Raw genomic sequence first — 22,186 nt, forward strand, 5'->3', positions numbered from 1 at the left:
TTACATACAGTACACACACATTGGAGATTACGTCAGAAATCCTGTCCACTTACTGATTAGTAAATGGGGCAATGATCTCACACCAAGTAATGAAATTTGTTTCCCACAAACAATCGCAAACATCCATGTGGGAGAGGATTCAGATCAATGGCATGTGTTGGTTGGAGAGCAGATATATTAACCACTTGGCTAACCAGGCTGTAATTTCTTCCTTCCTTCCATTTACCTCTTTCATGCTCTTTGCATAAGAACATCCTATTAGGAAATTTAATGTTAGCTTGTTTGCAGATTTTTCATTATTTTTATGCATTTTGCTGCTGAACTGGCAGCAGTTATGGTAGCAATTTGATTATTGGTAGATTTCTGGTATTTTAAACATCCTTATGAATTAGAAATGTACATTATATTAAAGGAATGGCAATATTTATAGATCAAAAGAGGTTATCATTGCCATTCCTTATCTGCTCATTATGGCTGGAATGCTGAGGAGGTCGTACAAGATTTTCATATAGAAGGAAGGATAAAAATGTGAAACACAGTCAAAAAAACATTTAATATTTAAACAATTTACAGACTGTAGAGGAAATTAATGAACTATAAGAGTTACGAAATAAAAATATATACATTTCTCATTTAAATTTAGACAGAACTCATTTATAAAAAAAAAATTAGTTAAGTTAGCGTAAATATTTCATTAAAACATTTTTTATATACATAATGTTTAATATGCAAAGTATTATTACTGGCAGTAATGGTCTTAATGCAATTTACTACTTGAAGTAATAACTGCTTCACTATATCATATATGCAATTACTCATTCTGCTAAGCTTGGCTGTCTTCTTAAGATTTCTGGATTATTTGAAGCAATCTGAGAAAAATCTCTAACAACTTCATTGAAGGTTTCATCTCCTAGAGAGAGAGAGAGAGAGAGAAGAAAAGGGATAACATTTAATATATAATATAAAAATCATCAGATATATTCCACTTTTAGTTTTAGAATATCAATCCTGAAAATCATCTTACAGAGAATTTATAGTTTTTAAGGAATGAAAGACAGAAAAAAATAAGTATGGAATGAAAGAATTATTGAAAAAAATCGAAAAAGAAAAGAGAGAATAAAGATTGAAAGTCTGCTGCTGTAACATTGTTGGAGTGCATTAAGGATTAGTTATTCTACTTGAATTGCAAGCAATTTCAAGTAGAGTGATGTTGACAAATAATAAAATGGGAAAGTGGATAAAATGAGACTCATTTCAGCTGATGATGCTACAGAAGGTTCTACTAAAGAAGAAGCGGAGGATTTTTCAGTAGAGAAGGCAGCAAACAAAGATGAAGAAAAAGTTGATCCCTGTTGGAGATCCAACAGTCAAGTAGGAAATGAATATCAAACATATAGAAAAGTATTCAGAAAATTTTTAGAAAAGAGTAAAGCTAATAATAATGGTAAAGTACCTACTGAATTCGTTCAAAAAATGGATTAGTTGTACCGACATATTCCAACATAAAGATATATACAAATTGACATGGCAAGAAGACAAGCGAAATAAGAAAAGTCACACTATGTTATTGTTAATCCTCACACTGGTTTAAGGACACAAGAGTATACAGGAGATGTGAAGTAGGATGTGGTGAGCATTTAGTTTTGAGCAGGATAAAAAAATGAATATCATACCAACAAGAAAAGTATATAAGAAAGTTTTAAAAAGAATCAAAGTGGAGCAGCTTTCAGATGTAAACTATAGAGTCAAGAAATAATAATATATTATTATTATTATTAGCAGTTGACTTCCATAAAGTCAAAGGACTCATCGCAGGAGGTTCATACTCTCTCATGCAAAAAGATTATCAAACCAATCTTAAACCCATTCAGGCAATGAATCCCAGTCACCAATCACTCTCCATGCAAAGAATCTGCTTCTCACTCCCTTGCAACATCCTCAAGGAATGGATTCTTGTTCTACCCTTGTCTCACTCTGCTCTGTGAAAAACCTCCACATTAATTTGGTAGCAACCTCTCATCAACTTATGTCTCAATCATATCACCTCTCCTTCTATTCACAAGGCTCTGCAAGTTACATTCTCTCAATTTCTCCTTGCATTTGGCATTCTATAGACCTGACACTTACTTTGCAAACCTCCTCTGGATCCTCTAAAATTCATCGTCATCCCCTTGAAAACCAGGAGACTAAATCATAATCCTGTATGATCAGCATTTGCAATGTTTCCAATGAGAAACTGATATTTATATTAAAGAAAAAAATGTAAAATATATGAGATTTATTGTACTCACTATAGTCTGTTAGTTGTAATAATTCAATGATTCTTTATTGTAATTCATAATTGTCAAGTGTATTGATATCTGTTGTTCACTGTAAAGACATTCTCTTTTTGCTAACGATGATAATGTGTCAGCCATCACTGACTTCATGTTTGCTGCTTATTTGAACAACTGATGAGGTTGATGGGTAATTGACAGCTGACAGATAGAAGGTTCAGTACCAGGGTAACAAGAGGAAACATGAAGAGAGAGAGAGAGAGAATAGAAGATTGAGAATAGAGACCAGAAAATTTTGTTTTAAGAAGTTTTTAAAAACTTGGCAGTCTAAATTTATTAACAGAGGATTCCAGGAATCCTTTGATGGAGAAAAGTTGAGATGCCAACAAGTGAATAGTAATAAAAGGAGATAAAATATATTTCCTCCAATATTACATGGACATCATCGGGGAGACAGACCATTAATTACATTCAAAAGATGAATCATAATTCATGCATATATTATTGGAGGAAAATATATTTCCTCCAATATTACATGGACATCATCGGGGAGACAGACCATTAATTACATTCAAAAGATGAATCATAATTCATGCATATATTAGCTTATGTGTCATTTGCAGCTGAAGTATATGATATTACACTATTAGAGTTTAAAGGAACAATTGTAGAAGTTGCATAGATTATTATTATTACAGGTATCTCCATGGAGTCAGTAGACTCATCGTGGGAGACCCAAACTAGCAAAACAATATCTGTCATATCTCTTCTTGAATTTATTTACAGAAGAAGAATTTCTTTAAAGAAGAAGATTAATTTCCAGGGATGACCTCTTGTTCTTCCATCACTATCACACAGCTGAAACATTTCTCCTGCATCAATCCTATAAAAACTTTTCAGTAATTTAAATGTTTCTATCATATCCCCTCTTCTTCGCCTATTAACCAACCTTTGCAATCCACAAGCTATCAATGTAGGGAGCATTTTTTACATCACTCACCAACTTAGTCACTCTTCTCTGAACCCTCTCCACAGCCTCCTCATCTCCAAGGAATCCAGGTGACCAAACCTGAGCACAGTAATCCAAATGTGGAAGTATTAACGCTTTATAAAGGGGAATAATAATCTCTTTATCTCTGGATGTCAGTGTGTTCCTCAACAACCAAGTAATCCTATGTGCAATCTTGTGTCATAACTTTACACTTTTCCACATTGAACTGACATCCATTACCTTATGCCCATTCTACCAGCTTATTTAAATCATCCTGCAAACTTTCAACATCAGCTTGATTTTTAATTGCACTACTCAACTTTGCATCATCAGCAAACAACTGAATATCTCCCTTTAAGCCATTTCCTATATCATTTATATACAAATTAAACAACAATGGCCCAAGCATAGGTAAAAATTATTTAAAATCATTAAACAAAAACAACAAAGTTTTGAGAAGTGGTCATTATTAATAGTTCATAAGTTGTTTTTTTATTTTGTTTTGTTAAATTAATAATTATTATCTATGCAATTACTACAATTGTAATCATAAATAATGCATATGCATGATTTATGACTCATTATTCTGATTCATATTTTGAATGTAGTTAATACTCTATCCCCCAGTTTTTGAATAAATCTATATATTTTTTATTACATGGGTAAGCCATGAAAGTTATTTTAATATAAAGTGGCATTAATGAAGAGCCTATACTTTAATACATTGTTTATAAAGTAGTAAAAGAAATTATTTTATCTCTGGTAAAGAATGTGATTTATGCTTCTTGTAATTAAATGGCCTGAGTTAAGAATATTTATGCTCAGTGAAGCAGTGAAGATAAATGGAAAAATATATGCTAAATTAGGAAACAATGCATAGTTCCCATCTAAGTTAAGAAGATTTATATATCGAGAAAAGGCCTGATAAAGAACGACTCTAATGAGCATTTATTGTTTGTAGGAATTTGTTGTGAAAAACAAAATGTTCAGTCTGGTAGACTGATTAAGTTCACATAAACCAAACTATTAATAGAATCAGTCAGTGAGAGAATGACTTTATCCTCTAAAGTTAAAGGGATATCAAAAATATAGTTTTTATGGAGGCTTTCAATAAGTTATAAGACTATATTTATACAGAAAACAGATTACCTTTAATTGTCATCATTTACATGGTCTTTTTCGAAGTAACTACCGTGAGACGCGATGCATTTGTCCCAACATTGCGTCCACTTCTTAAACACATGTGAAAGTCCGTTTTTTGAGAGTTCTTTCAAAACCACCTCCGCAGCTTTTACACACGCTTTGTTGCTTTCGAAATGACAGCATCTTAGTGGTTTCTTGAGCTGAGGAAACAGTCAGAAATCGCACGGTGTGAGATCAGGACTGTATGGAGGGTGTGGTAGAATATCTATGTTGTTCTTCTGCAAAACGTCCACTACACCACAAGCAATATGTGGCCTTGCATTATCGTGGTGCAATAAGAAGCCATTCTTCAGCAATGGATGCTTCCTTTTGACGTGCTGTACCATTGTCCGTAAAACATCTGCATAGTAGGAGCCGTTTACAGTATTCCTGGGTTCTACAGCGTGTTGGTAAACAATGCCTTCGTAGTCAAAAAACATTATGGTCATAACTTTACCAGCCGATTTTACAGTTTTTGCTTTCTTGGGGGTAGGCAAAGATGGATGCTTCCATTCACTGCTTTGTTGTTTCATTGTAGGGTCATAGTGATACAACCAAGCTTCATCTGCTGTAATGATGCGTTTTAAGAAGTTGTCGCCTTCTTGTTCCAGTCTTTCTTTTCATTCTGTGCACACATCCACTCGATGCTGCATTTGCTCCGGTGTCATGAGTTTGGGAATCCATCGGGCGCAAACACGTTTCAGTCCCAAATGTTCAGCCATGATTGAGTGAACGCTTCCCACAGAAATATTCAGGACAACATGCAGCTGGCATACTGTAATTCTGTGATCCTCCTTGATGATAATCGCTGCTGTGTTGATCATTGTCTCTGTGATGGACGTTGAAGGTCTTCCCTCAGGTTCAAGATCTTCCACATTTTGCCTTCCTTCCTTAAAAGTTTTATGCCAGCGAAAAACACTTGCCCTCAACATTGCTTCATCGTGGAAAGCTTCACGTATCATGTTAAAAGTGTCCAATGCCAATTTTTTCAAACGCACACAAAATTTAATCTCATAACGCTGTTCCAAGGATGCTTCCATTTCGACGACTGGTCGCGGTCAGTAGGCGCACCGAAACAAGCTTGCGTTTAGTCACGTGACACTCTGGCACATCAGCCCATATATGCCATCTATCAACCTCTTTTGTTAATACAGACAGCAACATTTCTTTATTCCACAGAAATTAATATTGTGATGAGTGGTTTCGCGACAGTAAAATTAGTCTTATTACTTATTGAACAGCCCTCGTATTTAGAAGGCCTTGGATCAAAACAGTTGTGTTGTTATTTATTTCAATATATTCACAATATATATAGTTTAATTCAATTTCATTAAATATAAATTATTTTTTTATTTGGTCTAGAGTCATTTCCTAAAAGAAATGAAGTTAAAAGTCATTGCACCAATCAGATTGAACTCTTGTAAATTCACTTTTTCCAAAATAAGCACAAGTAATTTAAACAAATTGGTATAGTCGCTTTACAGAGATAAAAAGATTCAATATCTTCCCACAAATTACACCCCAGATGATGATGTTTCAGGAAATTGACAATAGAGATAAAATAACTGAAACTTTACTTATTTTCAATATTTTGCCAAAATTAAATCTGCATCTTCAGGGGATTAATCCATGTGCATGTAGGCACATTTCAGTAAAAGATTTGATTTTTTTTTTTTTTTTTATGGCACAAAGACATCAAAGGTGATACTGTGCCAGGACACAAGTTACAGCAGTGCATATGGTAAAGGGTTAGTATGACAATCACAAACATCCATGTCCTTGATGGAATTCGAACCTGCAGCCTCTTGGCTGGTGAGTGGATATACTAACCACTTGGCCAACCAGGCTGGCTCAGTAAAAGATTAACAGGAGAAATACAGGAAGACCTAAAATCCAAAAACTATGGCACCTATTGGTTTTGGTTTGGTTTTCATGGTTGGTCTCCAGATGAGAATTTCCTATATGAGAGGTAGTTTGATGCAACCATATTTCTTCAGGTTGGAATAGCTCATGAGAGCAGAAATAGATTTGAGGAAAGGCCTCTCAAATTTCAATTTGCTTCAGTGGAGTAAGGTGGCTTTTAGTTTGGTTTTGGTTTGGTTTTCATGGTTGGTCTGCAGATGAGAATTTCCTATATGAGAGGTAGTTTGATGCAACCATATTTCTTCAGGTTGGAATAGTTCATGACAGCAGAAATAGAATTGAGGAAAGGCCTCTCAAATTTCAATTTGCTTCAGTGGAGTAAGGTGGCTTTTAGCCCATTGGTTCTTGTGATACCTGTCAATGGTATGCCAAACCCGAGTGGCCTTAATGGTGGAAATGGATGTCTTGGTGTTCTGATATTTTGATGTTGGCTATCCTACCTGTTTGGGCAAATTATAAATAGCTGTAGACCCAAAGGTAAATCCAGAGGTTACAGGTGGTCTTTATGCAAATTGATAAAGGATGCTAACTTTCTATGTGGTTTGTAAGTAGTCCCAAGACTGTGTGTTTTTAAGATGATCTTGGTCAACTTTCACCTTTTCAGAGAGGCCATGGATATAAGGAATGGTGATGGATTTGCTGTAATCAATGTTTAGAAGAGGGTAGGAGGGGGACATGGGATGTTGGTATTCTTTTTATCTGGTGGGGGAGGGGGGGATAGCCATTAACTAAAAAAAGATGTTTTGTAAGCGGTTGAGTGCTGTGGTGGGTACAGCATTATCAGTGCAAATCAATTTTACCTAGTGGACTAGGGTTTTTATAGTGCTATATTACTGGGAGGGTGATTATTATTATCATTACATGATATCTCCATGGAGTCCCATACTAACTTTTATATACACAAAACCTATGATACCGCTTCTTAAACTTATTCACTGTCAGGGCACTGACAACTAATTCTTGCAATCCAATCCACTTGTTCACCACTCTCCATGCAAAATATTTAGTTCTCTATTTGTCATTTTCCTAATTTACGCTCACGCGCAGACCTACACTTTTTACCTTGTAGGCATTCGGAACCGAAATCCTATGGAATAGGGTGGTTACTCCTTATTCCTGAAAGTATTCTATGACTGTAGCCTGTGTGTTCATAGGGCCGGTTTGCCTGCTTGAGGGATGAAAAATCCCAGATAAACTTGGGGAAGATCCTTGAGCTCCTCACATCATTGATGAGAATCGAATCTAGAACACTCCTTCCCCAGGCATATGGTTGTGAAGTGCATAGTCACTAGGCTAACGGAACAGACCTATTTGTCAATATTGAAAAATTTCCTTTGCATCAATTTTATAAAAACCCTTTAATATTTTACAAGTTTCTATAATGCCCCTCTCTTTTCCACTTATTAACTAAACTTTTGTAACTCTCTCACACACACCTTCAACCTATTTGCAGAGTATTCTACAGACCTGACACCAGCTTGGTCAACCATCTCTGAATCCTCTCTACTACCTCCTGATCCCCAAGAAACCCATGTGACCAAATTTGTGAAAGTAATCAACATGTGGCTGAATGATAGTTTTACAGAGAGGGATAATAACTTCGCAATCTTTACTTGTTATTGTGTTTTTCAACATCCAAGTAATCCTTTGAGCTATTTTACAATCTTTTGCAATATGCCCTCTGAACATCAACTCTCTGTTCACTATTACCCCCAAGTACCTAGCCTCATCAACTTCCTGCAATCCAGTACCAAAGTGCATAACCTTACATTTTGCACTTTATTAACTATTGTCATCCCTAATTTTGCATTATCAGCAAACAACTGAATATCTCTCCATAAACATGAAGAAGGTTCTAAGATGAATAAGGAGGAAAAGAAATGGCTCGATTAAGCATGGAGAAGTCACATCGAATAAGCGGTATCAGTGGAACTAGCTGCTGTGTTTGTATGTGAATGCTAGAAGTGTAAGAAACAAGGCAAATGAAATGGCTGCATTAATTGAGTCAGTTCACCCAAATATTGTTGAATAAGTAAGACATGGTTGGATGAGGATGACATCCTGACAGGAATACAGATGGAAGGGTATAATGTGTTTCGTGAGGATAGAAAGGGTAAAAAGGGAGGGGGGGGGTGATATTGATGATAAAGAGTTATGTCCATACAAAGTAGAGATGCAAGAGGGGAAATAGTGCCAGTGGTTTTGCGGTATGGTGTGAGATAGAGGTGAATGGAATGAAATACTTGGTCAGATGTTGTTATAGACCAGGTAATGTGGATGGTAGTGACTATGATATGTATAATCAAATTAGCAAAGCAAATAAAAAAAGAGTGATCATTATGGGTGATTTTAATTATGGCAATATAGACTGGGATGATGAGATAGCAACTGGAAGTAAAGAAAATTAGTTTCTTGAGTTTTTGAGGGACAACTATCTCAGACAGTATGTAACAGAGGGCACACAAGGATTGAGGGTCTTGAATTTGATCATCTCATCAGAGAATGTAATTATAAATTAGGTGTCAAATCACCCACCAGTTGGCGAGAGTGACCATGATGTGATTACCTGGGTGATTTCCAGCAGTGTGAGGACCTCTGTGAGAAAAGAGTATGTATGGAATTACAAAGCTGGTGATTTTGAAGAACTCAGAAGACAGTTTGCTGGTGTTGCATGGAATGAGGAGTTAGCTGGAAAAGAGATCAATGCAGCTTGGGGGATATTCAAGAAACCATCTGGTAGAAGCAATGTCTAAATATATTCCAAGGGTTAGAAGGTTAAATAAGGTAGTGTGAAATGGATGAATGAAGAGATTAAGCATGCAATACAGATTTGCTAAGGGACGTCATGTTTAGTAATCTACTTACTTATTACAATAAGGTGACGGCTTACTTGGACAGAGGAGAGGGATACACAGTAATATACTTAGATTTCGCAAAGGCTTTTGATAAATTACCACATGATAAGTTGATAGTCAAACTAGAGCAGATGGGGTTGGATATTAGTTTAGTGCATTGGATTTGAGACTGGCTATCTGATAGGTATCAGCAAGTTGTGTATGGGGGAGCAATATCCAGGAAGAGGAAAATCACTAGTGGTGTGCCTCACGAGTCTGTTTTAGAGCCATTGCTGTTTAACCTGTATGTTAATACTATTGGCAAAGATTTGGATGGAGATATTCAGTTGTTTGCAGATGATGCAAAGTTGGACAAACTATGAAGAGTAGAGAAGATGTTGTGGCCTTAAAAGAAGACTTGAATAGACTGAGTGAATGGGCACAGGAATGGGAATGAAAGTTCAATGCTGAAAAAAAATATAAGGTTTTAAAATTTGGGAAACAAAGATGGGATGTAGAATTTTCGCTTAGTGGAGATATATTGTTGGAGGTGGAGGAAATAAGAGATCTTTTGGTGGATAAGAATCTGAAATTTAGGGGGGGGACACGTTGCCAAAATTGTGAGGACAACACAAAGAATTCTGGGAGTGATGTGGAGGACACAGACTTGTAGAAGTAAGGAAATTCTTGTTCCATTGCTGGACTACTGTGCCCAGATTTGGTCACATGGTTTTCAAAAGGACAAAGAGATGCTGGAAAGAGTCCAGAGGCGATTGACCAAAGTAGTTTCTGACTTCTGGAATGTTGAAAGATTGAGAAGATGCAATTTACAGAGTCTAGTGGATATGATAGATTCCCACAAGTTATTAAGAAGTTGTTATAAGATCAATCATGTTGGAGGCTTAATGGATTTTTTACAACACTCAAAAAGAATTAAAATAGACTTTAATACTTCCTATATTTCGTCCTAGTCACTAGGACATCTACAGGGATTACAAAAAAATTAATGTAACATATGCACAAATAACAAACAATACTAAGCCCAACCACGTGGGTGACACTAAAGTCCTATCTAGGTAGAGCGCCCTCTAAGGGCAGTAGTAGGTGGCCTGGAATGTAAGGTGGGAACTCTGGTGATGAGTGTTTCCCAAATCTTCGGAAGCTTAATGCAACCATATTTATTGAGATTTGGTTGGTTTTTGAGAGCTGCTTCTTAGAAGCAGCAGCAAAAAATTTGCTGCTCCATTAAGCCTCCAACATGATGTCCTCACAGCACTTAAGCCTCTACACACGTATTATAAGATCAATGTTGGAGAGGTTTTACAGAAAATGGTAGGAAATCATGGGAGAACAAAATGGTAGGAAATCATGGGAGAACCAGAGGTCATCCCTAGAAGTTGTATAAGGATGGTGTAAGCAGTGGAATGAGAAGCAGGTTTTTTGCATGCAGAATTGTGAATGATTGAATGCTTTGCCTGAGAGGGTGGTGTCTGCAGAGAATTTGAGTGTGTTTAAGGAGCAGTATGATGAGCTGTGTGTATGATAAAAGGACCTCCCAGATGAGTCTTCCATGGGGTCTTAGGATAATAATAATAATAATAATAATAAAATCTTTCTCTATAGCATTCATATACAAAATAAACAAGATGTGACTGTTGTTGGATGTATTTACTTGTGTGTGTGTGTGGGGGGAGGGAATTCTGTAGATGGTGATTGCCAAGATCCATCTAGTAGTCTTGTAACTAGGGAATCTAGGAAGGGCAGACTGTTGTTACTTTCTGTTGTGAATTGGATCCTTGGATGTTGACTATTCAAATAAGAGCTGAAAGTCTTTACAGTTCTAGTTATGTCACCAAATAAGCAAACACATTGTCTACATTGTGTAGCCAGAGAGTAGAGTTTGGATGGGGGAAGGGTAGATTTAAGAAATTCTTTTCCAATGTCTTCATACAAAAAGTTTGCTGGGTGGAAGGAGTGAGAGAAAAAGCAAAGCCCATGTCTGTATCCTCCCTCTATTTGTTTATAGAATTTTCCTTGCCAAATGAACTCACCCAAGTATATGGTGAACTGAAACAAGGCTGAGATGTTGGGAGGAAATTCTAATTAGAATAAAGGTGTATTTAAGTGGGATGTTTGTGAGCGGGGAAGGGACACTGATGTTCATGAACAGTGAGGAAATGTTGAAACTGACCATTAAGTCAGTGTTGAGGAGGGTAAGATATTGCATACTGGACTTAAAGCGAGGTGAGTTTTTTATGTGAAGAGGTGTTCATGAAGAGGTTGCCAGTAATATGAGAGAGCACTTTGGCCAGTTTGTAGGTTAACCAATCTATGCCATCTACAATTGGGCATGGTAGATTCTCCTTATGGATTTTACAAGTCCATATATATATATATTTTTTTTTTGGGGGGGGGGGAGGGGAGGGATCTGGGATTGTAAGATTTTAGTTTGTTGGTCATTTCTACCAACCAGGTAGAATTGTATTTTTCCACCATTTTTTAGGAGTCTATAGAAGAATGCAATCATGTTGGTGGGGTCATAGTTTAGTTGGCACACTGGTCTCTATGGACAGTCATTTTTTTTAGTGTAATCCAAGGGTTCAGAATTACAGCTGTATTACCCTTAACTGCTTTCAAGATTACTATTTCTGAGATTTAGTAGAGCTTTATATTGCTGACATCATTGAAGGGAAGGTTGTGTATTTTCCATGCTTGTTTTGGATCAGCAAATCTTTAAGCAATATGGCAACATAAATCAGTGGGTTGATGATGTCTGCTTAGGGTAGTGAGGGACAGGTCAAACATGTTATTTTCAAGCAATCTTGAGGATTTTGCAAATTTTTTGCTAGGTTGACCAACTTTTTGATGTGCTGATGTTTTTACTTTTCTGAATTACTTTTCAGTTGATGCACTGGAGATGTCTAAGAGGATCGTCTATAGGGTGGCAGCATACATCACTGTGAAGAGCTCCTCTTACACCATATGAAGAGCTTCATTACTGTTAGCAAGCAAAGTGCATGTCAGACCAATTTGTTCTCATGGTAGGGCAAATCTCGTCCTCTTATAAACGCAGAGCATCTTGTTCAAGTGAAACCAGTATTTTAATTTTACACAAGTTTAAATAGCTTTATTATCACTATAACATATTAGAAAAGCCCGCTTGTTGTCCTGAAAGCTTCAATTTCAACTTATCGAACTTGTGGGCCTTGCATGCTAGTGAATCACCATGGATGATAGTAATTCTGGTGGTTAGGGCTTATATGTTGATTATTATTATTATACATGATGTTGTTTCAGGAAATTGACAATGCAGATTAAACAAAAACCAGAAATTTACTTATTATTTCCAATATTTTGTCAACGTATTCACATGTTCATTATCTTTTACTGATGTGTGCCTGCATGCACATGTTAATAAAAGTGTAATAACATTCTCCTGAAGATGCAAATTTAACTTACATAAAAAAATATTGGAAACAATAAGTAAATTTTTAGTTATTATTTAGTCTGCATTGTTAATTTCTTGAAACAACATCATGTATAATAATTAACCGATGAGTTTAAGTACCATAATCATCATACTTTCACGAAGCACATTCCAATCACCCACCACTATCTGTGCAAAAAACATACTCTTCAATCCCACCTGTTCATACTCTCAGAAAGAAATTACCTTAGTCAATCAACTGTAAACCATTTCCAATACATTTTTCAAAACCTAAGTGACCATATGAAATACGAGATGAAAACAATAGTAGAAAATAAATACAAAATTAATAACGGAAAAACTCACGTAAAAAGATTATTTCATAGTATAATTTTTGCCTGTGTGTCACAGGCATCTTCAGTACATTTTAAGCTCAAAATTAAACAATAACTGACAATTCCAAAAAGCACCACCTAAGTAGCTAGTGTAAGATAAATAAAAAGGTCAAAAAATTTCCTACCTGAATTATAAAGTACTATATCCCATAAAGGGGATAGACGTAAACCATCATATCTGTTTAATTTAAGTGAGTGAAGTAAAGTTTCACATCTTTCTTTATAAAGCCGTTCCATGAGGAACCGACTTTTATGAAGGACTCTTGTCTTTTTCCAATGAACTCTATGTCTAGTGATGATGGCATGTTCTGCAAGTCTAGACTGTTCAGGTTCAAGGTATTGAATATAAGACTGGTGTTCTTCTAGCCGAATAGAGGCAGATCTTTCTGTTTGTCCGAAATAAGATAATCCACAAGAGCAAGGAATCTGGTAAACACCTGGATAATTAAGATGTGGAAGCTTGTCCTTAGGAGAAGTGAGAAAGGTGGAGATTTTATATGTCTGCTCACAGTTTGCCATTATTAAAACTTATTAATAGTAGAAAATATTCAAGAGGAATGCAGTCAAAAGTACATCTTGTTCAAGTGAAACCAGTGTTTTAATTTTACACAAAGTGTAGATAGCTTTATTATCACTATAACATTTTTGAAAAGCCTGACTGTTGTCTTGAAAGCTTCAATTTCAACTTATCAAGGGAAACAATGCCCTTTGGTTGGAAAGACCCTAGGTTTGAATCCCATTTAGAACATGAAGAACCTTTATCAGAGCTTTTCAATTGAGGGCAAGTTACCCATTCTCATATGGAAGTGGTAGGGTTTTCCCTCCTGGAAACTCAGGTTTTTCACCATTCAATCAAGCAAACCAGCTAGGAGAACACACACGCATGCACATGCGCGCACACAAATTGAGAGACAAGAAGTACATTATAACCAATAGCTTTATATGGTTTCATAAGATGGTGTCATACCTACCTTCATGGATCTCACAGTTATATCATTATCTGCTAACTGGCTAACTAATACTTGAGGTGGTAAAGGCCATCAAAAATATGAAACGTGGAAAAACGGCTGGAGTAGATTGTATCCAACAAACAATACTATCTATCCCAACTTGAATAAATATGGAACTACTACAAAAGTTACAGTGGCTGCACTGCATAATTCAGAAGGCATGGTTGGAAGGTTGAATTCTTGATGATTGAAAGAGACTTCTCATAGTAACCATCTGTAAAAAGGGCAATAAAAACAATGTAAAAATCATAAGAAAAATTAAGGGATTGAACAGATGGTATTAATGACAGAATCATATTAAAATGAAGATATAGGAAGGAAGAACTTGACATTATTTTCATTCAGGAATATGTTAGTAGAGCAATATCAGGTGGTATGGTCACTTAAAACAGATAATGTTAACAAAAGAAGGTATCTGATGCCAGGAAGACCAAAATATAAGATCTGACAATACTGAGGTCCCGACAAATTCATTTTGAGAAAAAACTGTTTATTGGCATTTAGTAATAATATAAGCTTTTCATGGAGTACTACAAAACTATGTTCCCTGGCAGTGCATTTCAGGAATTTGATGATGGCAGTGGTAAATTATTGAAGGATGGAGTGATGCTATACTTACCACTGCACATGGTAATCAAGATCAGCTGCTCTGTTCTTTGTTTGAAATGCATTTGACTTCAGTTGTTTCATGAAAAGTGTATAACTTCAGATTCTCTAAAAAAGTTGTGGATCTTTAAATCAGATGATAGTAGACTATGAACAATTTGTGATTTAAATGACAAGTCATGATGTGCAAATGACTGTTGGTGAAATAGGAAATGTGGTGAGAGTTCCAGAATAGAACAAGTGCTTATCTTTTAGATAAGAGGGAATCTGTCAACATTTTTGTTTGAGTAAATGGAGGTTGTAGTTGTTGGGAGACTCTTCTTGAGGAAGACTGTTCCAGAGAACAGAGGTAGAACAAAGAAGAAGAGGAGAAACAAAATCAGTGCACTTGCAGTTGGATTAAGGGATGCTGTGCAACTGATGGTTATATTTTAATAGGTCAATGGAAAGCAGAGGAATAACTGACACCAGTTCAGTGTAGAAGCTGGCATGGAAGTAGAAAATAAAAATACTAAAACAGCCTATTCACTGGTGAAATGGTAGTTGAAGTAAATCAGTAAAAGAGATCATCTAAATAAGATCATCATTCCTCTGGATGGCTTCAAGAATTTTTAGGGAAATTTTATGCACCACCCCAAACATGTGAACAGTATTTATTCTAAGAGTGTTTGGATTTTAGAAGAGTAGCTAGATGGGTGGAAAGGATGCCGTTTTTTGTTTTAGAGGCTGAGGAAGATACTGATATGATGCATTTATGCGAGGAAAGTATAGAAGTAAATGTCAAAATTTCCTAGATACTTAAGATTATCTGTTCATTCTCTCATCCTCCGATTATATGGCTTGCCTATAAATGAGGACAATATTCCAGCAAGACACATCACAGAAGACAATGATTCTCCTACATATAAACTTTAAAACCATTTAGTCAAGATTTTCAAATGTTTAGCAGGCTTGACCACCTCCTTTCTCAAGAATTCGGAACATTTTGTTTTGATTGTTAAAGATATGCATCTTCAAAAAGATGAAATTATGGTAAGTTTCAATGTTATTTCTCTCTTTCTAATGTGCCTACAATAAAATATTGGACTGGGTTCAATGTTATATTATGAGTGGTTGGTCTAATTTACTGGACTTCTGCTCAGGACATGGACCAGTCATTACTAACACCATGATTCAACATCAAGATGTGCACAAGTTCACATGGAGAGAAGACACAAGAAACAAGAAAAGCCTCATTGACTACGTCATTGTTGACAGTGATATTTTCATGCTCGTTCAGGATACAAATGGATGTCATATTGAAAAGACAGTATGTAAGAAAGTTGAGCAGCTTTTACAAGTAAATTGTAGGCTCGACTATACAAACATTATTGAAGAAAAAATGAAACAAATTGAAAACAAGAACAAAACTTTGGAATCTCAGTGGCAAACTCTGAAGAAAACATTGATTGATCAGCTAGGGAGGTATGTGGTGAACGTTGTCTGCAAGGATAGAAAATAAGAACACCATGCTGCACATAAGAAGTTAGAGAAGCTGTCCTGGAAAAGAAGAAAGTATACCAAAAGTTCCTAGCAAATAAGTCAGCAGGTGCCCTAAAAGAATACAGAGAAAAATGTAAGCGAGCTAAGCTGTGTGTAAAAGTCGATATATAAAAATCATGGGAACACTTTGGTAAGAATATAGAAAATAAATATCAAGAAGGTGGCAAAATTTTCTGGAGACTATATTGAAGAAGCTTAGAAATGAAGAAAAGAGTACTGTAAAAGGAATCAAAGATGATAATAGTGACATGAAAACTGAAGAGAAGGATATCCTAGCTGTCTGGAGTAATTACTTTTTGAAAGACTGTTAAACAAACCAAGCAGTGACAGAACCATACTAGAAAATTTTCAAGAAGAAGAAGAATGCAAAGCAGAATACATATCAATACTTGAGGTAGAAAAAAAGCCATCAAAAACTTGAAATGTGGAAAGGCAGCTGGAGGAGTAGATGATATTCAAGAAGAAATGCTTAAGTATAGAATATAAAAGTTTTGCAGTACACTGCATAATTCAGAGGGCCTGGTCAGAAGGTTGAATTCCCAATGATTGTAGTAGAGTTCACATAGCACCCATTTATAAAAAATGGAATAAAACTGAATGTGAGAATTACAGAGGAATTTCTCCCCTGAGTGTTCTGGGTAAGACAAATAGTTGAGAAATTGTGTGAATATGACAAGGATATGTCCATTAGTTTTGGAGATCTGGAAAATGCATATGACAAGGTGCCCAAAGAACAGCTTTTCAAAACACTACAATTATATGGGGTGAATGGAACATTATACAGAGCAATATATAGTCTATATTTAAGTTGTCAATCAGGAGTTAGAATTGAAGGAAATACAGGAAGATGGTTTGATGTAAAATTAGGGGTTAGACAAGGATGCACATTACCTACACTCTTATTCATCATCTATATGGATCACATTATGAAAGAAAGTGGCATCAAGCCTGATATTAGAATTGAAGATGTCAAACTTAGCTCTTTACTTTATGCAGATGATGTTGTACTCCTAAACACATCTAGTGCAAGTGTCCAGGTTTCACTAACTAAATTGAATAACAGCTGAACCAAATTCGGTATGAAAATCATCAATAAAAAAACCAAAACTATGAAAATAGGCAGGAGCATAGAAAACTTCAGCTGTATTCTGAATGGAGATCTTTTAGAACAAGCAAAATATATTACCTATTTAGGCACAGTTTTTAATGAATATGGCACATTAAATCTGGAAATAGACGACAGAATAAGTAAAGCTGGTATGGTCGGTAGCCAGCTGAATAAATTTATATGGAATAAGAGAGAAATTAGCCAAGATACCAAACTAATGGTATACAAGACAGTGTTTAAACCAGTTTTAGGTTATGTAACAGAATTGTTTTAGAAATAAAACACTTGAGCAAAGAATAGAGACTGCAGATATGAGAGTTCTGAGCAAAATTAGGGGGGTGAACTGATTGAATCAATAACAGAACACATTAAAAATAAAGATATTAGAAAGGAACGTGACAATATTAGCATTCATGAATGAGTCACAGAGTAATCTAAGGTGGTATGGCCACTTGAATAGAATGGGTGAAGAAAGATTAACAAAATACGTGTTTGATGCCAAGATGGCAGGAAAGAGACCCAAAGGAAGACCAAGGTCTAGGTGGATTGATTTGGTCAGAAGTACCTTAGAAGCACGAAATGTTAGATATGACAATGTTGAAGTGCATACAAGTAATAGATTGATTTGGAAAAAAAATTGTTGATAGGAGATTAACAATAATTGTAAATTTAATCATGTAGTGCTGTCATAGTAACCAGAACACCCCTTGGGGGGTACATATCAGTAATTTATTGATGATGTAATTTAGCTCTGGTGTAAAATTGGTGATTTTTATCTGTTTTATTGTTTTTATCTTTAGAAAAAACAATGAAACAGATCAATGACTTTTGTGTCGAGGAAGTGAAGAGTAAACAAAAAAGTTTTCTCCACTAGAGATGTATTCAAGAGGATGTTGAAAATAATTTAACCTCAGAAATCGTGAAGTTATAGCATATTATTAGATAGACAATGAGGGAATTACATCTATCATAAATCTATCATAAAACGTGGCATTGATGAGTGGGTTATAAAGTCAAGATTCCAGGAGCAAAAATTAAAAATATAATGCAAACAATTGAAACACAGAAAAGAAAAGCAAACGAAGTCATAATTCTGGTAGGAACCAATGACTTAACTAAATTCAGTATGAGAAAGGATACGAAAAGGTTGTTGGAAGAAGTGAGAGAAAGTCATCATCATCATGAGTATCAAGGATTTAGGCCTAGCATGGCCCCTATTCCGGCCTTAGAGGTCATCGCTGAATCGTTTAAGAGGACGTCCTGGTTTTCTTTTTCCTAATGGCTTGTACTTTAAGGCTTGTTTTGGTAATCTTTCTGTTTACATTCTTTGAACGTGTTCCATCCATTTATGTTTATATTTTTTAATTTTTTCTATTACTGGTTCTTGGTTTAATTCTTTCATAATTTCTTCGTTTCTTTTGTGATCAAACAGGGTATACTTTGCAGTTTTTCTCATAAACTTCATTTCTGCTGTTATTAATCTTTGTTTGTCTTTTTGTTTTATTGCCCAGATTTTGCTTCCATACATTGACTGGTAGGGCTAATGTATTGTATACTTTTAGTCTGGTTTGTTTTTGAATTAGGTTTGGTTTAAATATAGTTAATTACACCAGTTATTTTTAGATATTTTGCAATTTTTACGTTTTTATATCTTTTTCATTTTCATATGTGATCATACATCCTAGGTAGTTAAATGAATTCACCTGTTCTAAGATCTTGTTATCTATTACTATTTTAGTTCTTGCTGGATCTTGTCCTTTAAAGGCTATAGTTTTTGATTTTTCTGTTGATATTATCATGCCATGATAATATGAACAGTGAGAGTAAGTAAAAATCATTATTATATCACCTGGATATGATGGAAATGAATTATGAAGAAGGGCTATTATGGCAAACAATTCAATGCATATGCTATGTAGAAGGAATGGATGCTGGTTTTCAGATGTGTGGAATGAGTTTGAGGGCAGATTGGATTTGTATAAGAAGGACTGCCTGCACTTAATGCGTCAGGCATCTGGAGGCTTGAAAAATTATTAATTGATATGAGGTCTAACAGAGAGAGAGAGAGAGAGAGAGAGAGAGAGAGTGTGTCAGGGAAACTGAATTCTGATGGGACGAATCATGAAAATCTGGGTGTAAGAGTGATAGTGTTAGGTAACTGTGTTAATGATGGGAATGGTTATTATTATGGAAATGATTATGAAGAGAGAACAATTCTGTACTCATTCAGTTCAGCCCTAACAAGCATGTGTAATAAAGTCAGCATAAATAATGAACTAGATAAGAACAGAGACTTGCAAGTTGTTGAACTGTCTCATGCAGACCACAGACAGGTGTATGCAAAAGAGGATGCAGGTAATTTATTATGTCTATACACGATTTTGAACTAGGAGTATTTGAACAAAGGAATAGAGTCTGTTGCCTTGGTTAATATATTGGGACCTCATATTGAGGCATTAGTGAGACGTGGCTATCAGAAGCAGACATACTAACTGGTAATGAGTGCAAAGAATACAGTATTTTTAGGAAGGATAGCAGAAGAAGGATGTGCTGCTAATGAAATCAAATGACTTGAATCCAGTTAGAATTGAGACTTATGACTGCAATACTAGAAACAGTTTTTCATGTAGCAGTGAGTTTGAAGCCATCTGGTGTAAGGTGGAATTTAACAAGATCAATTACACAGTGGGGTGTTGTTACAGACCTGGTGGATTGGTTTCTAGTGAAGAAGAAATGCATCGACAAATAAATACATAGACAAAAAGAGTAACCATAATGGGGTACTTTAATTATTCAAACAATGATTGGGTAGCTATGAAATTGCATGAGAAGAATGAAACCGAATTAATTGCATTGTTGTGCAACAACCTCATCAAGCAGCATGTGACAGAAGGAACAACTTGAGGTCAAAGAGTGTTGTCAGATTATAGTGTCGGGGGGGGCGGTCAGCTAAAGACATAACTATTCTGTCTCCAAATGGTGACAGTGATCATGTGGTACTCGCTTCAGAGGTGACTAAGTTTATGAATATTCCATTCAGAAAAGGTTACATTCTATACTACAAAGCAGGAAATTATGAACAACTGAGTGGTATACTAGTTTCTGTGCCATGGTATCAGTTATTGGATGGGAGGGATATCGACAGTCCATGGGAAGTGGTTAAAACATACTTAAATGATGCAATATCAGAATGTGTCTCTAGAGTTTGAAGAATAAACGGTGTAGGATTGAAATGGATGTGTAATCTAATTAAGCAAGAGATTCATGAGAAAACAATGATGTGGAAGGAACATTGTGAGCATAAGGATGGTGTCAGATATGATAATTATAAGCAGCAGGCCACAAGAGTCACAGGTGTTGTATAGAAAGCTTAGTCTGAGTATGAAAAGAAACTGGCTCTGAAAGTTACAGACAAATCAAAAAAATTCTGTTGTTATGCTGCAAGTAAAAGAAAGAATAACTGCTGAATGCAGATAGTGTGTGCGGTCACTAACGCAGAACAGATTGTTCAACTAATGAGTAAGCATTCTGCTAAAAGCTATCAACCTGGCATATGCAACATTCAACTTACTGCTACTTCTTGAATGGATGAGGAAACTCATGTGTATGCAGAGGAAGTACTAAGCTGTTGCACAATCTGAATAAGAATTCTGCAGTAGCAACTGATGTGATATCAGCATGGATGCTAAAAGTGTGTTTAGCTGAACTGGCTATTCCATTGACCAGGGTATATAATTTGAGTTCAGAACAGGGAAGATTCCACAGAAGTGGAGAGAATGTATGGTAATCCTATTGCACAAGAATGGTGCAAATACTAGTGTATCCAACTACTGACAAATCAGTATCTCAGGGACAGTATCTAAGTCGGTTACGACTTAGGTTGGCCACTAGAGGGATTCGTGGTCTGTAGTGTTTGTTGAGAGCTCCTGATAAGATGTATTATTTTAAGTTATCATTGACGATTTTGCTTGAATATTATGTTGTTTTGTTTGCTTTGCGTATCCTACTGTGTCTGTTTGTGTGTTTTTGGTGTTTCAATTATTAATTTGATAAAATACGATAGAAGCGAGCACCTGGCTCCCGTAAGAAGGAAAATGGCTAGTAATAATGGTTCGCTATCTTTGTCCAATAACTGTAATATAAAGGAGATTATCCAGTGTACTATCTGCGAAATGTACGGTTTGTGGAGAGTGGTTGGAGTATCGGTAGATGATGATAATGGAGTTCGAATGTGTGTAGAAAATGTAAGGAAAATGAGGAATTAAATATCAGAATGAAGAAAATAGCGATATGATAAGAAATTGCGAGGTTGTACCAGAGAACTGTGAGGGCGTGAATGTAGAAAGTGTGAATGATGGTATTAAGACAAAGCAAATTAATGGTTTAACAGATAATAAAAAAGATGAGATAGATGCAATGAGTGAGATCGCGTTGTTGAGCAGAGCAATACATAGAGCAAAGCGGCAGCTAGAGCGTATGCACAAATGTCTACCGAGTGTACCAGCCAATAATAAAAAGTATGATAGAAAAAATAAGAGTATGATTGTGAATGTAAACAAAATGAAGGAGCGAGTGCTGTATGGAGATTCGTTAGTAAGAGGTGTGTTAGTAGAGGATTTGACAAAATCGTACCAACCTGGTGCAACCATCAAGGACGTAAGTGAGTCTATTAGAGATCAAAAGGAAAGGGTGAAAGAAATGATAGTTGTGGCAGGTACAAATGACTTGAAAGGAGATAAAATGGAAATAATAGAGGACCTGAATGAATTGTTTAAGGTAGCAAAAGAAAAGAGTGAGAGAGTTAGGATAATTAGTCTTTTGCCACGGTATGACAGCGAGGTGTTTAGAAGGTGGGCCATAATTGCAAATGACTTTATGCGTGGGTTATGCAT

At 35.8% G+C, this 22,186-nt stretch overlaps 1 protein-coding gene across 2 annotated transcripts in view; it reads right to left on the reverse strand.

The window, feature by feature from the left end:
* Window positions 1-534: 534 nt before the first annotated feature.
* CenB1A (Centaurin beta 1A) overlaps window positions 535-22,186 on the reverse strand; it is a 627,189-nt gene continuing 605,537 nt past the window's right edge. For both annotated transcript variants that reach the window (XM_090408048.1, XM_090408046.1), the window contains one exon: window positions 535-910. In XM_090408048.1, coding sequence (XP_090264174.1) covers window positions 816-910 — 95 coding nt within the window. In that variant the 3' untranslated portion in view covers window positions 535-815. The remainder of the gene's footprint in view (window positions 911-22,186) is intronic.

The sequence above is a fragment of the Typopeltis vanoorti genome, chromosome 18 (assembly GCF_054136105.1).
Source record: "Typopeltis vanoorti isolate ZY-2024b chromosome 18, IOZ_Tvanoo_1.0, whole genome shotgun sequence".
NCBI classification, from domain to species: domain Eukaryota; kingdom Metazoa; phylum Arthropoda; class Arachnida; order Uropygi; family Thelyphonidae; genus Typopeltis; species Typopeltis vanoorti.